The sequence below is a fragment of the Stigmatopora argus genome, chromosome 8 (assembly GCF_051989625.1).
Source record: "Stigmatopora argus isolate UIUO_Sarg chromosome 8, RoL_Sarg_1.0, whole genome shotgun sequence".
Taxonomy (NCBI): domain Eukaryota; kingdom Metazoa; phylum Chordata; class Actinopteri; order Syngnathiformes; family Syngnathidae; genus Stigmatopora; species Stigmatopora argus.
Window position 1 is genome coordinate 1,078,593 of NC_135394.1, and position 15,908 is coordinate 1,094,500.

At 37.6% G+C, this 15,908-nt stretch overlaps 1 protein-coding gene and 1 long non-coding RNA gene across 4 annotated transcripts in view; one reads left to right on the top strand and one right to left on the bottom strand.

The window, feature by feature from the left end:
- Nucleotides 1-15,908, top strand: part of hps3 (HPS3 biogenesis of lysosomal organelles complex 2 subunit 1) — a 36,665-nt gene that overhangs the window by 16,605 nt on the left and 4,152 nt on the right. For 2 of the 3 annotated variants that reach the window (XM_077607964.1, XM_077607965.1), the window contains exons 14-26: nt 598-755; nt 880-981; nt 4,647-4,755; nt 4,845-5,089; nt 5,665-5,842; nt 7,168-7,401; nt 9,299-9,496; nt 10,304-10,498; nt 10,654-10,758; nt 10,884-11,090; nt 12,460-12,547; nt 12,731-14,744; nt 15,591-15,758. In XM_077607964.1, coding sequence (XP_077464090.1) covers nt 598-755; nt 880-981; nt 4,647-4,755; nt 4,845-5,089; nt 5,665-5,842; nt 7,168-7,401; nt 9,299-9,496; nt 10,304-10,498; nt 10,654-10,758; nt 10,884-11,090; nt 12,460-12,547; nt 12,731-12,858 — 1,947 coding nt within the window. In that variant the 3' untranslated portion in view covers nt 12,859-14,744; nt 15,591-15,758. The remainder of the gene's footprint in view (nt 1-597; nt 756-879; nt 982-4,646; nt 4,756-4,844; nt 5,090-5,664; nt 5,843-7,167; nt 7,402-9,298; nt 9,497-10,303; nt 10,499-10,653; nt 10,759-10,883; nt 11,091-12,459; nt 12,548-12,730; nt 14,745-15,590; nt 15,759-15,908) is intronic. The other variant, XM_077607966.1, reaches the window with a different exon arrangement.
- LOC144079293 (uncharacterized) lies at nt 7,487-8,540 on the bottom strand. Its single transcript, XR_013301495.1, has 3 exons — nt 8,173-8,540; nt 7,859-8,030; nt 7,487-7,704 (listed from the first exon to the last, which is right to left on the bottom strand). It is a non-coding gene; the product is annotated as an uncharacterized LOC144079293 (long non-coding RNA).

Genomic DNA, 15,908 nt, shown 5'->3' on the forward strand with positions numbered 1-15,908 from the left:
TACTGAAATTGATGGAAAACATCATGTCCTTAGTGATGGAGTGAATGGTAAACTCATTTTCTATGCAATTGAGCAAGATAGTAGCGTAAGTTTACTCTTCCTTTGCCATATTTAGAACTTGCACCTTCCAGATGATTGTCTATTCTCCGTTGCTGTTTAGACTTAGTAACATCCTAAGAAGCAACACGCTTGTAGGCATTGCAGGGGTTGGTACAATCACAAAAAAAGAGAAATCACAAAAAACACAGTGTGAACGGATCAGATCTTCATGATAGATGGATACTAACTGAGCTTAATTGAGGACCTAATTCTCTAAAACTGTGACTGTCAATGTGAATTAGTTTTTCGTTCCGTTAAATTTGGAAATAGAATCATACAAACTCATGATTCAATTGCACTTCTTTTTGTGTGAATAATGCTTTTACTACAGTAATTGTTGTGTGTGATATTTACTAAATCTGAGTTAATTATAACTTTTGGAAACACAATTTTCAAGTAAAAAAGCACAAGTGAGTTAGCAAAATTTCCGGTATGTTGTATTTTGTTTTAAAACCGCCCTCAAGGAATAATTGAAAATTTATTTGCGCCTGCTTTCAGGCTTGTCCACCCTGGAGCCTTGAGGTGTGTGCTCTCAGGATGCAACTTTTTATTGGCCTTCGCTCATTGTGCGTGTGCGGCTGTCACATCATCCTGTTCTCTACTGCTGACACTGAGACACCAGAGGAGACTGAACGCAATGCCAAACGCCGAGGCCTGTATGTCATTCTGAAGCAAAACACAATACTTGCAGCCCACACGGTCAATTCTTTTTGCACAGAACAATGGACAGGTTTAGTATATGTGCGTCAAACTATTTAATGTGTGTGTTGTACATTTTAGCATATTGAAAGAAAACACCATGCTGACTGGTATTTTCCTGGCGGTGGGAATTGATCCCACCACCACACCAGCTCTGGAGAGCCTTCTTTCACGTACCTTTGTGTAAGATTACACCAGCCCTAGCTGCCACTTGCTGTCACTAGAAGTCTGAGCTGCATTGTCATGTCCTTCAAAGGGATAGAATGAAAAATCACTACTTTAAGAGATTATGGACTGACAGATTTGGGATCAGTTACAAAAGTACCAGTTTCATTAGATTGCATCTCTCAAAAAGTGACAAAATAGAAGGTTTTATTATTGATATATTTGAAGTATGACTAAGAATCAGTGATAGTCTGTAATTGCAACACAGTGAAGCTGGGACACTTGACCAAAGCAAATGCCCAGTCTGTTTCTGCCTTTACAGTGTAATTGCTTTGGAGAAAAAAAATCTACATGCAACCAATTAAACTTGCATGAGGCTTCTCGGTAAGAGTAACTGTAGCTCTTTATAGAATCTGTAAAATATTTGCATCTAAGTAAGACTCGAGATAGTGACGAAATCCAGTGTCCTCGACCACTCACAAGTATTTGTTATTTATTTGTTCTAGTACAAAGTTAAATTTCTTTGGCTCAGTAACTGCTGTTTGTGCTTGATAAATTCAGTCTTTAAAGCACAGTTTGGAGGGTTTAGAATCCTTTTTGCAGAAGTAATGGATTGGATTCATTATTATTCCTGTCTCCAATTCTGTCAGTATTATATCCTTAATGTTCATCCAAACATTTTCAACATTTAATTCACCAATGTAAAAAGTTTGACTTTACAGCTTTGTCTAACAGTGGCAGCATTATTTTTATCTTTCCTAAATCAATTCAACCTTAACCAATTTAACTAACAAAAAATTATGTCCCTTAGATTCTAAACTAATAATTTTAACTAAAATGTAAAGGTTTTTTTTCCCCTGTGAGGGTAGACGTTTGCCTATGCCTACACAACTTAGTTACCATACCACCGAGGCTTCGTGAGTGTGGCCGTAGGGCAGGGGTGGCCAACTCCAGTCCTCGAGAGCCACAATCCAGTCTGTTTTCCATATCTCCCTCCACCAACACACCTGAATCAAATAATCAACTCATCAGCAAGCTGTCCAGAAGCTTGATACCAATCCCGATGATTTGATTCAGGTGTGTTGGTGGAGGGAGATATGGAAAACAGACCGGATAACGGCTCTCGAGGACCGGACTTGGCCACCCCTGCCCTAGGGAGAAGCATCCCCTGGCCACATTTTTCAGCACATGCCGGTGAGGCTTCGCAAGTATGTGTTGGGGGAAATGCACACCTTGCTAATAGTAACTATACTTTGGTCTTTTAAAGATATTTTGCTTGCAAATTGCGTGATGCACTTGGTTAATTGATTTGAAATAATTTGCTTTGAAATGAAAATCTGAAAAGTCAAAATTGCGCTTATTAGCCACTTACGGTATTTAGTCCTTATGTAGTGAGAGTGGCATGCCAGAAATCTAGGGATTTACTGATGTCAGCTAATCCAAACTGCAGTGAGTGCGGGTTTTCGTTCCAACCTATAAGAGGAAACTTTTCCACCAATCTGGTATCTTAGAAGTGCAATCAGTGCAGTAAGCTGCTTCTTGTTTCAGCAGAAACCTCATTGGTTAAACTGTCTTCGTTGGATCAATCAGAACAAAAACCTGCCCTCACAGCGGCCCCCGAGGACCGATTTGCCTACCCCTGCTTTAGACCCATCCCAAATAATCCTGCAGTCTGAGGCAATGGCAGAGTTGATTGCTATAGTGACTAACTTGACAGTTCAGCATGTTATTTGTTCTTTGGACTCTGACCCCTCAGTATCCTATACTCTAATTCTATAGTACTTATACTAAGGTGCCATTATTGAAGGGTAAATGAAGAATACATAAACCAGTAGGCAATGTCCCAGTTCAACTCTGGCTAAACACACGACATTAGTGGACGTGAATTTCAATTTCGTGCACATACACGTGCACACGCGAACCTGTGACATTCATTCATTCATTTTCTGAACCGCTTTATCCTCACTAGGGTCACGGAGGGTGCTGGAACCTACCCCAACTGACATCGGGCCAGAGGTGGGGAACACCTGTGGCAAGCCAATCGCAGGGCACGAGGAGACGGACAACCATTCACTCTCACACTCACCTATGGGCAATTTAAAGTTTCCTAACAGCCTACCATGCATGTTTTTGGAATGTGGGAGGAAACCGGAGTCCCCGGAGGAAACCCACGCAGGCCCGGGCTGAACATGCAAACACATTCCAAACTCTAAATTGCCCCTATGTATGAGTGTGTGCGTGAATGGTTGTCCTTTGTCTCCTTGTACCCCGTGATTAACTGGCCAGCGCCTGCTGCCTGTAGTTAGCTGGGATAGGCTCCAGAACCCCCTTGCAACCCTTATGAGAATAAACAGTTCAGAATGAATTAATGGATATGTCACTGTCTACCCTCACATGCTGTAGTTCAGGGCTTCTGTAAGTGGTCTTTTTTGTCTGGGTCATAACCCTAAAAATAATTTAACCTTCAAATACTTTATTGAGTATAGCTTCATTCTAATGGCATTAGCCTACAATGCATGTCTTTGAAATGTGGGAGGAAACCTGAGTACCCGGAGAAAACCCACGCAGGCCCGGGGAGAACATGCAAACTCCACACAGGTCGACCGACATGGATTTGAACCCAGGACCCCAGAGCTGTGAGGCTGACACGCTAACTACTTAATTATGCAAAGATCGGCTACTTAAGAGTGCTTTTTTTCTAACATATTATGGTTTTCTGTTTAATGTTTGGGCTGTTCAGCTACAGAAGCCAGCATAATGATAATGATTATGTTTTTGCAGAAAATACTCTCAAACATCATGGTATGAAGGATAAAGTTAGAAATTCAATCTCCTCTGTCTTGGATGATAAATAAAGTGAATCTGACATGTGTTCTAACAACATTTGTTAGGTAACAGCCAAAACAATACAAATTCTTCAAACAAAACTCACTAATTTATACATGAGTTTGCTATATATATATATATATATATATATATATATATATATATATATATATATATATATTGCTTAGCAAACTTATGAACACTAAAAAAAAAAAGAGATCACCTTGTACATACTAAATTTCTGTAGCCTCTGTATCTACAGCTTTGGCAATTGCTGTATAATAGCCTAAATGCAATGATCCCACAAATTATGGCAAATATCTCGATCATTTTGGCCATTCATCTTCACAGCAGCACTGGAGCTCCAAAAAGGTGAATGGCAACCTTTGATGCACAATAATTTTAAGATCTCTCCAGAGATAGCCCATCAATTTCAGGTAAATGCTTGGGCTAGGAGGCTCAACGTCATTCATCTTGAGCACAGGTGTCAAACTGATTCCACAAAGGGCCAAGTAGGTGCAGGTTTTTCTTCCAACTGCAACCAGCACCTGCCTGCAATCAAGTAATTACAGTTGATAGATAATAGATTTATGCCAAGGTGTCTTCTTCAGTGGTTGGTAGGAAAACCTGCATCCACTTGACCATTTGTGGAATCGGTTTGACACCTACGATCTAGAGTTTCCAAATATACAGCTTATTTGTAAAGTTAATGCTTATGTTAATGACTTGAGTACTACTAGGTTCTGTATCGGGGACTTTTTTTCATACTTTATTGATTAAAAAAACAGACACCAAGGGCTCGTAAATTCTTTTTGAGTATATATCTGATTTCCTGTCTGTGTGGCTTTTGACCTCAGAAGCAGGAAGTGGACAATGTCTTCTCCGAAAGTGACGAGCACTGTGGGACATGGATGGAACCTCTATGTGGTTGATACTGTTCCTCCACTCATGCTTTACCAAGAGATGGTAATGCAGACACAGTTACTCCATTTGGTTCTGTCTGTTTTAAATGTTTTAACTCAAATGTTTTCATTGTGAATGTGCCCATGTGTAAGGTTGAATATAGCCAACAATATGCACAAAACAATCAGCACTTCCAGAGTCTTTGGCACCTTCTCAGTGAGGCTCATCTCCTCCTCCGTGCGGCCTTGCTACATTCTTCACAAGTGCAGCACTGCCAAAGCAACAGGAGGCCCATAGAGAGTCATCCTGAGGGACAGCTCGTCATTAAGACTGACAGACTAAAAATGGAGGAAGCATTCCGGGAAAATTGTGCTCAACTGGGAGACTGTTTCAGCAAGTAATACAATTTTGTGAAAAATCAGGAGAAAATAAAAATTCCTTCATAGTCAATACATCTAATAGTATGTTAATCTTCCTGAATAAAATGTGTGTAGGTTTTTAACTTGGGGGCATCTTACCATTGTATGAACGTTTAGGCCGTTTGATTGACTCCTTATATATTGGAGTCCACTATACCATTGAATACAAACTTATCAGGCTTGATAAGTGAATCTTAGTCATCTGACTGATGTACCACCTGTCGTTGCTGAATATTTAACAATTCTTTTTTGTATTTGCTATTAAGTAAGATTGGTAGGAATTGCTCACATTCTCCTGAATGCATACTTTAGTAAGATTTATAAGACCTAATAATGGTAGCTGACATAAGCAAGAAAGTGTATTTTTTTAAAACTTTTTTTTTTTAAATTAATTTCATTTGTTAGAGTAAAATACTCACTAGCCTCATCAGTTAAATTAAAAAAATGCACCTTCCAAAAAATAAATGAACATGTAAGGTTCAGTACTTCTTATTCTAAACAGTTTATTATCCAATAAAAATCATTCTAATTACTCTCTTCTTGGTGTTAATAGGGGGAACCAAAGACACTGTCATCAGGCTTTGCCTTACTACAGAATGTCTGGCCTGTCAGTCACTGATATCATGGCCAGGAATCGCCCCCTTTCAAGAACTTCATCCTCCTACGGCCCTGGCTTTTTGTTTTACCTGAAGCATTACCTTTTAGAAGAGACTGATCAGCAACTCAGTCAGGTAATGGCAACAGTTTACACTTGATCCTAGCGGTAAGATTTTGAGCCCGAACCTGAATTTTGGGTTGGGTCGGGCCTAAGTTGTCAATTATTACATCTGGTTCGGGTCGGCCGGGCTTCTCTCGCTGAAAAAAAAAAGTACTATACTAAAACGATGTGTGGTCTCAATGACTTTTTTTTTTAAAAAGGTTATTAAAAATGTATACTAAAATGATGTGTACTTGTTATGAAATAAATAATTTGGAATTTTGGATAAAACAGAGAAGGCGCTGTAATGTAATTGCAATTGGAGGCGGAACCACAGAGCCAGAGCCTGCTCTTCGCACGTTACGTGAACGCCGCAAGAAGTTAAGGATAAAATAAAGACAGGAGAACTGAAACGAGAAACACGCACCATTACCGGTAACAGTTAGTTTTGGAAAATATGCTGTAGAAACTTGCGTTGGCTTCGTTGAATGTGGTCAATGTGGCGCTTTGCTCTCATAAGAGAACAAAGAGACTGGCACCTCGATGCTGAGCAGGCATTTAAACAGTTGAAATCGTCAAACATCTATATTATAGTAATACCTTGACATAGAGTGCCCCAACATACAAGCAATTTGAGATTAGAGTAAAATTCCGAGCAAATATTTGCGTTGAGATACGAGGCAAATTTTGAGATACGAGCATACGAGACAGCCAGGTGGCCGAGACGCAAGAGGCTGCTTTTGATTTTAGCGCACTGTCTTTCTCGTCGCAATTCCTTCGTGTAAAGATATTTACGAGGACTAGGTGGAGTGTTGCATTTTTTCCCGTGTTTTTTGGGGGGGAGTTAGTCAGTGCAGAATTAAGGGAAAAACAATGGATCCAAAGCAAGCAGGTGCAAAGAAGGGTAGTGCGAAGAAAAGGCGTATGATAACAATCGATATTAAGCACGAAATAATTGAAAACCATGAGTGGTGTACGCGTGATGGAGCTGGCTCGGCAATACGAGAGGAGTTTTTCAACAAAATGCACCATCCTGAAGCAGAAGGATGCTGTTAAGGATATCAAGCCTTACAAAGACTAACCCTAATTTCCAAACTAAGCATTGACATTCATAACGAGATGAAGAGCCTTTTAATATAAAAGATAAACAGTTAGCGGTAGATAGATAAACAGCTGACATAGCTAATGTGTCAAGTGAAGATGTGAATTTTAACCTTTGCAAATTGTTTTTGAAGGTAATTCATGCATGGTTGTAAAATACTTGTTTTACAACTATCTTTATCTTTTAAAGTAATTTGTTAGTACAACAAATTTCTTTTTACTCCATCAGTAACGCTCAAAACACTTTTCTCTCCACAGGAAGCAGCAGATGAGGTCATAGATATTTTTAGCCAATCAGAACCCTCCCAACTTATCAATGCGTGTGCAAGTCCAACTATGACAAATGTCAATCCTTCGCGGACACTCCAAATCTTGCAACATCTGGAGGACAGCGTCGGTGTGTCTGTTGCAATGACAATCACCATGGCAACCATGTTGCTGCGCTTGGATGATCTGCCACAGTACACACACCTGATGGAAAGACATGCTGAGGTTAGCAGTTAGGGAGTATTTTTTGTAAGTTCCTACAAATATTAAGGTTGAAGATAGCACTCACAGCTGTTGTGTTCCTGGGCAAAGGGCCCCAAAGCAGGTACATTGATAGATCTGGATCTCTGTAAAACAACTTCAGGAGGCAGGTTAAGAAAGAGTAAGACCAATTTCAAAGAGATTTAGTTTATTACCAAACTGCAGTGTGGGGAGAGCTCAAACAGCGCGTACTGCTTACGGTCTGTTGTCCTGCAACTCTCTCCGAACGAAGAGTTTGTGCCTCTATTTATATGTAAAAACATGGTGCTGTAAAGAGAAGATAACAGAAACAGGGTGTGGGCTGATACTCCCAAACAACGGCAAAGCTGATGTCTTATCATAACTTAACTGTTTTTATAACTCGCACCAAACTGATGCAATACTAACCAGCAATTGCAAAGAGTAATTCAGCATATCTTACACACGAACAACTGATCGTGGTGATTTCTCTTTCTTGCGAGGTACTAAGATTCAGTGAGAGGGTACGAGGGGAGAAGTGTAGGTAGGTTGGTCAACGTGACGTGGGGGTCAAGAGTCCTGAAGTCCATGGGATAATCTCAAATGTACCGAATCCATGGGGGAGAAATGTGGTCCTAGGGCAAAGCATGAATTCGGCGATCAGACAACAGGGAAAACGTGAGAAGGTACTAACAGTGAATGTATAGACACAATCCAGTGATGTGCTCAAGCTCTAGCTGACTTAAGTAGGTTGAAGATGATGATGAGGAGTCACACCTGGTGTTGCTTGAACTGTCTGGTGCTGGACCTGTGATTGGATGACAAGCACATCCACCTGCCGAGCCCTGGGCATGACAACAGCATTTTTTTTAACTTAATGATAATAGATGGATCCTTGAAAAGTAAAGTGAATTGAATTCAAGATTAGGCATTAAAATATCTTAGATCCAATTTACTTCAGTATAAAAAATGTGAGCAATTAAAAGGCCAATGTACAATTTTTGCAGTGATGCATGCACAAGAAATTTTATGGAATAGAGGCAAGAAGGAAGCCATTAATAAAAGAAAACCAAAAGAAGGGTTGTTTGGAGTTTACCAGAAGCCATATCAGGGACACAACAAAAATGGAAGATACTCCGGTCAGATGAGACCAAAATGTAACTTTTTGGCCTCAATGTAAAATCCTATATGTGGCAGTAAACTAACTCACCACATCACTCTGGACACAACATCCTCACTGCCATACATGGTTTGGCAGAATCATGCTCTTGGGCCCTCTTCAGCAGGTAATATTATCAGAGTTTATGAGAATATGTACATGGCCAAACGCAGATCAATTGTGGAAAAAAACTGTTAGGGTCTGAGGTTTAGCAATTCACAGCTACATTGGAATAGTTCAATGCAAAACATATTTTGTTAGAATCTATTTAGGTCTCCGTGGCAAGATTTGCAAATTCTTCTCAAACACTCCCCATCTAATTTGACTGAGCTTGAGCTGTTTTAGAAAGAAAATGGGGTAAAACATTCAGTATCTAACAGATCTGCAGGGCCAGTAGAGAGACAAATGCTAAAAGACTTGCAACTGTATTTGGATCAAAATTTGTTTCCACAAAGAATTGACTCAGAGGACCAAATACTTTTTCCCCAACAGTTTTGTAATTGTAAATAAAAAAAATATATAATTTATATAATTTTCTCTCTACTTCACAAAAAGTAATTTGCATTGGTCTTTCACATAAACTTCCAATTACAAAAGTGCTTTCTGTTCTCCTCATAATCTGACAAAATGTAGAAATATTTAAGGGTATGAATATTTTTACAGATCACTGTAATAGTATTGCAGTCAGTAAAAATCCTTGACTTCTGAAATTTGCAAATGACATCTGCAACTTTGTGTTTCTAGATGGTATTGGTTTATGGTTTCATTGAGGAGCCAAGGGTGTTGCTGCATAGTGGTGGTGGAGGCCAACAAACAAACATCTCTGCCACAGCATTAACCCAACAAATGGCCAAGTCCCAGCCTGGCCTTCTTGTGGCTGCCATGGTTGGTCTCCATGAGAATAACAAATTTCAGCTTGAGCAAGTAGACCACATGTTTCAGGTATGTGTTTCTTCATGTCATTCTAAAGTTTAATGTCATCTGTGCTACCTTGGTGGGTGCGTGCGTGTGTATGTGTGTGTGTTTGTCTCAATATGTTCCCCGCAATGGACAGGCCACCAGTATAATTGGCAACTGGTGATTATAATAGATTGACACAGTTAATGTACTGGACAGTGCAGAACTACATCCACACTTGGAGAGTTGACCAAGTGTGTGTAAAAAATCCATGCTAGGGAACTTTGTGATCTGACAAAAAATCAAAAGATGCCCCATATAGATATATAGTATATTGTCAATCAATTATCATTCATTTGTAGTCTTTAAACCAGGGGTGTCAAACCCAGTTTGGTTGGCGGGCCACATTCATGGTGGCCAGATCTCATGTGGGCCGGAACATTTTAGATATAATATTTAGATATTTTTTTTAATAAATTGATTAAAAGAACTGGATTAAAAGCCCTGAATATTCTGTTTTTTTAATAGATCTAAAACAATGTTTATTTTAGCTTTTTTATATATTTTTAGATTTTACCCAATGATTTTTGAACAAAAAACACAGAAAAAAAATTATTAAAGAATTACAATGAGTATTGATTTAAAAGGGGGAAAATCAGGAAATTTAATATACATCTATACTCTTCATTTTAATTTGATCCTAAAACAGAAAGTCGGCACTCATGATTTACTTTCCCGGGCCACACAAAATGATGCGGCGGGCCAGATTTGGCCCCCGGGCCGCCACTTTGACACGTGCTTTAAACCAACTGCTGAAATTCTGATGTGTTGTATGTGCATGTACTACTGCAGGTGCTGGATTGTGAAAACAGCTTACAAGTAGATTTCTGGGAAGCAATGCTAATGGCCTCGTCGCAGGAACCGGTCATTCAAGAGCTTCTGTTCCGATTGTCTTCTATTTATATTGATCGAATAATGCGCACCAGCACAGACAAACCTGGGTCTGCACCTCTAGTACACAAGTCACTAAAAAGTGCTGATGATCTGGTAAAATGGCTAAATGAGATTTTTTATAAAATATGCATTATATCAAGCAACTTTTTATGTCAGTAAAAAATAAACCCATATTCAATGTTAAAGAATAAATGGTTTTATGTTTAAATTGCCTCATGAAAATTTGATTTCTGGTCTATTATTTTCAGATCAATTCCTGCTCCCATTACGGTGCTTTATATCCGTGGCTGACTGTTCTCTGTCCACCTCAGAATAACAGCCTCCAACATCAGGAGGCTTTACACAAAATGCAGGTAAGAATTAGAACCATGTACGTACATAATTGAAATTGCAAGCTGTATCTGTATTGTGCTTGCTGCACACTCACCCTCTATTTAGTCTCTCCTTTTTTACCACTGATGATGTGTATTTTCAACAGTCTCTCCTTTGTGGAACATCCCTGTCATTGGCTTCAGTCATGCCTTTGTTGGAAAGTTTGTCAGACAAAACTTTATGGGGCTTCAGCCTGCACCTTCTCTTTGCTACCAGAAAGGGGCAGTACGGTTGGAGCATTGAAGAGCTGCTGGACCGATGCCCCCAGGCTATAATCGCCTATGCTAATCATCACTTGCAAGATCAGTATATGGTCTGTACATGAAAATGATTGCCGCTTTGTTTTACCGGTCATGAAAGTGTGTGGGTTTTCATTCTTGTAGGTTTGAAAGTTCTTAAATGATCACAATATTTAGGATTATGAAATGTACGGAACGCACAAAAGTAGCTTTCCCTCCTAAGCTACAGTGATACAAAAAACACCCCTTGGCTACCTCTGATCAAGATTTTCATTTATAAAATTTTGGCTGCATGGATCAACTCTTTCAGTTAAATATATCATATATAACAGACAATCACAGTAATATTTGAGATGGGTAAAAAGTATAGGAGTTACGGAAAATGTTCATTTTTTTAAATGTAAATATTTAAATCTTCCTTTTGGGAAAAACTGCCTTTTAACACTTTCTATAACTTCCAATGAGGGTAAGTAAGTATTATGGTTAAGGATATCCCATGCCAAAATATACCACCACTTAGTTAAACAATTAATTGATTACTTTCCACAACACCTAAAGACCTCTTTTTTCCCCTTCTGAAATATTAGTGTTTGTCTGCTATTTGATATATTTTACTGAAATGGGTCATACAACCAATGATTTATAAAGGAAAATATTGAAAATTATCAGGGTTGCCCAATTCATTCAATCCATTGTCTGGCAAATATGTACCGCTTGGGTTTAAAATGCTGAAGTTATTGTTTTATATAAATACACAACTAACCTTAAACAATACAATTATCGTGACCGAGGTGAAACGCTGATACAAGTAATTAAAATTCTTGCTCTGAGAATTGATAGCTACTGGCACATGCTGCATGGCAACCAACTTTCAAAGTTAGTGTCAACAAAAAAAAAAGAAAAATCAACTTGGGTGATGACTTGCCAGGCTGTCCTCATCTTGTAAAAAAACGCAAAAAAATGCTTAACTTACTAGAATAAAGATATCAAGGAAAACTTTCAAGCTCTGTTAGTCAAGTCAACGCACCCTAAAGCAGTGCTTCTCAAATAGTGCCTTCCCCCTTTGGGGGCGCAAAGCGATACCTGGGAGCTTTTGACATAAGAAACATACTTTTTGCCAGACTATTGGTGGATAGCAGTGGCGCGCTCACTGTCAAAGTTTGCTCAGGGAGTTACTCTGAATTTCATTTAAAACTAATATTTTTGGTTGGGTGGAGGGGGGGTTGGTAAACCATAGATGCACAGGCTAAAGTTTACTACACTAATTCAGGAAAATAACTAAGCGTTGTCTACATTTTACAAATAGTTTAGTAGCCGGTTGAACATGCATATGTGTATCCAGCTACAGTGTACTGAATCCATAGGATGTAAATAATGTATTTTCAGTATTTCTGTTATGTGTATAGCTAGTTTATCATTTCCTCTTTTGTTTAAACTCGATAGGATTTGTGGTGGCAGAAGCTGCTCCCAGAACTCTGCAATCGCACAAGATCTGCCCCAGACAATAGCATTCTGTTGGCTGCACTCAAAGGTAAAAACTGTACCACAAATTCTGTCAGTAAATACAGTCATTGTCTTTATTTCCATTTATCACCTGCAATGAATGTTAATTGATTCTTCTTTTTGGAGGGTGGGGGTCCACTTAATACAAAATATCCAAATGGATTTAAAAATGTTTGTGTTTTAAGATTAATGTATACTATTGTACCAACAGAGACGCTCATCGTTGTTGCCATGGAGACAAGTCCTACAAAATTCCTGGAGTTGATACCTGACGATGCCACAGCTTCTTACTTCTTACCTCATTTGTTGACTTGTAGCCAGAAACACTTACTAGCTTAAACACACAAGCACAGTGTTTCAGATGATGCAAATATCTTAATATACTCCTATATGTACTATGCTACTAATAGGGAAAATATTGCCCATTATTAGTTGAATGCCTGAAGATTTCGTTATTAGACTATAATCTGAGGAAAGTCTTGGATTTCAGGTAAAAACACACTATCCAGCATGGGTTCCAAGTTTGTGGTCCTGCAATATTGCAAATATTTTTTGTTATAGTTTTGATACTCTATTTTTCTTTTGCCTTTTTAATTTAAAGTGTTATATCCTTGTAGACAGCAAGAATTAATAAAGGACACCGCTAATTTGACTAATAACTAAAAAATCTATTTCAGATCACAAGTATTTTAATGTTTGCCTCCTGCCTTTTACACCTCCGTAAACCAAAGGCTGTAGTGCTATTACATATATCTTTGCGCGTGACTTTTGTATAGTGTGAGATATGCATGGAGAAAAACAATTGGGTTATTTCTATATTGTGTATTTCACTCATTGCAAGGAGTAGTATATACTCTCTCTAATGATTAGGAATTGCTGTTTATATATACTAGCATAGAATTGAAACAAAAACTAATCATTATGAATGCAATTTTTCATTGTACTGAGCATAGTTGGTTGTAATTAGTGGGCACCTTTTGCACGTTTTTGTCTTAAACAAGCCTGGGGGTGTTGTGTTCAATCTCATGGTACAGTATCTCGGGAGATGGTACAATGTAGCAAGGTTCCTACTGTAGTTTACAAATTTTAGTGATAGTTCAGCAATACCTAAGAACTACTATAAGTCAATTTGCTGTATTGTTACAACACATTGTAGGTTTTTAATCGTGATGTGGATGAATTCTCATTCTACTTCTTTGACCAAACATTTTTTGTATGGATTATGGAGCATCGTGATACATTGATTTCATGTTTAGCATGTTACAATAGCCAACTATTGCAGGGCTAAGCACTATCTTATTTTCGGAATCTGTGTAAAAGTATTGAGACAATATTGTCTTGTTAAGCAGACATGTCGAATGATCAACCTCTATTTTCTAATAGTATTGTTTTGTTTTTATGATTGCATTTGAAATCGGTTTATCTGTTATTGTGCAGCCACACAATAAGATAGCTTTGGAACTAATGATTTTATATAAACTCTAATCATCAATATATGTCTTTTACTCCTTCACACTGTCAGTTGTAGATTTCGACTATCTTTTCTGTGTTAATTAGTAATCACTATGCAGCCCGGTGAAGAAGCCTAGTGCCCGTAGTTAGCTGGGATATAATCCCATGTTACAAATTTTGTCGTGAAATTGATGTGTCAGACAGATGAGTGACAAACTTATCACCTAGCTGGTTAGAGTCTAAACAATTAACCATGTAAAACCACAGTATGTTTGAGTAACACTGGTCAGATGTCATTACTCAACATCTGAAATTGTTTTCTAATCCAATTTCATTATTATCCAATCAGTTTCCTAATACCCCCCGTCCAAGGAATACTGCATATGTTGTCTTAGCCAATCAATGCAGTCCATGAGTACAAATGTGAACCAATCACGACTGGAGCCTTTGAAAGATCCCAGCTGAAGTAATGAGCTGGCCATAGTTTTGGAATGAAAACGTCACGCCACAGAAAAATAGAGAAAAACAGATGCTGATCATCTACCATGCATTATGTAGACATAAAAGACATTTTCCTGACAAGTAAATGAGAAAGGATAAGTATCTCTCTTCGCTAGTAAATTGCAATTATTGCAAATACAATGAGGCCAAATGAAAGGAAGATGACTGTGTTGGCGGCAAAGGAAAACATTGAGATGGAATTGTTTTCTTCTGAAGAATGCTGTGGGATGCTCTTACCAATAGAGCTGAAGGAAGTAAATTACAGTTATCAGGTATATGGTGAGCTTTAATGCCGTCAAAAAGACACCATGTTCGGGAATCTTCTCAGCAGGATGTTAAAATAATTTGTTTATTTGCACCTAAAACTAGTCATTTCTCATTTTGACTACTGAAGGCCTGGTCATTTGTGGATTAGATGACTTTTTTATAAGCGTATATGAATAGAATGTTTATTTTACACTGTCAGATGATAATTTTCAATTTTTGATGAAGACATTGTGATATTTTTTTTTACTGCTCTTAATTTTTGATATCCATACACCACACCTTTTGCGCTGAGAGATGCGACTAATATCAGAGTGTAGCGGAGAACGGTGTAGTAAAACTGCTGGGATCAATGCTCTTACAACAAATGCTAATGTTCTGATGTGTGTGTATATATATATATATATATATATATATATATATATATATATATCTATATCTATATCTATCTATCTATATATATATCTAGATATATATATCTATATATATATCTATATATATATATATATCTATCTATCTATCTATATATATATATATATATCTATATCTATATCTATATCTATATCTATATCTATATCTATATCTATATCTATATCTATATCTATATCTATATCTATATCTATATCTATATCTATATCTATATCTATATCTATATCTATATCTATATCTATATCTATATCTATATCTATATCTATATCTATATATCTATATATATCTATATCTATATCTATATCTATATCTATATCTATATCTATATCTATATCTATATCTATATCTATATCTATATCTATATATATCTATATCTATATCTATTTATATATTTATTTATTTATTTATTTATTTTAACCCTGAAGGACTTGGAGCATCCTCTCGTTATTTGCGAAGAAGAACCAACATGGGAGATCAAAGACACATTGCGGAAGGCCAAACCCCACTCAATGATCCCTGCCAGGATTAATACAAACTGTGAATACCGCCCACCTCTTCCTGACTTCGTGGAAGACATTGACATAGAAATGGAGGTAAAAACCTATTTGGTAAAACCATCTGCAAAATGTAATGCAGACATGAGACCTGTAGCAAAAATAATAATTTAAAAAGCATTTGTACTTGCATTTTAGTTGCATTGGGGTATCATATTATTGTTCCCACAGTCAAATAATAAAAAAAAA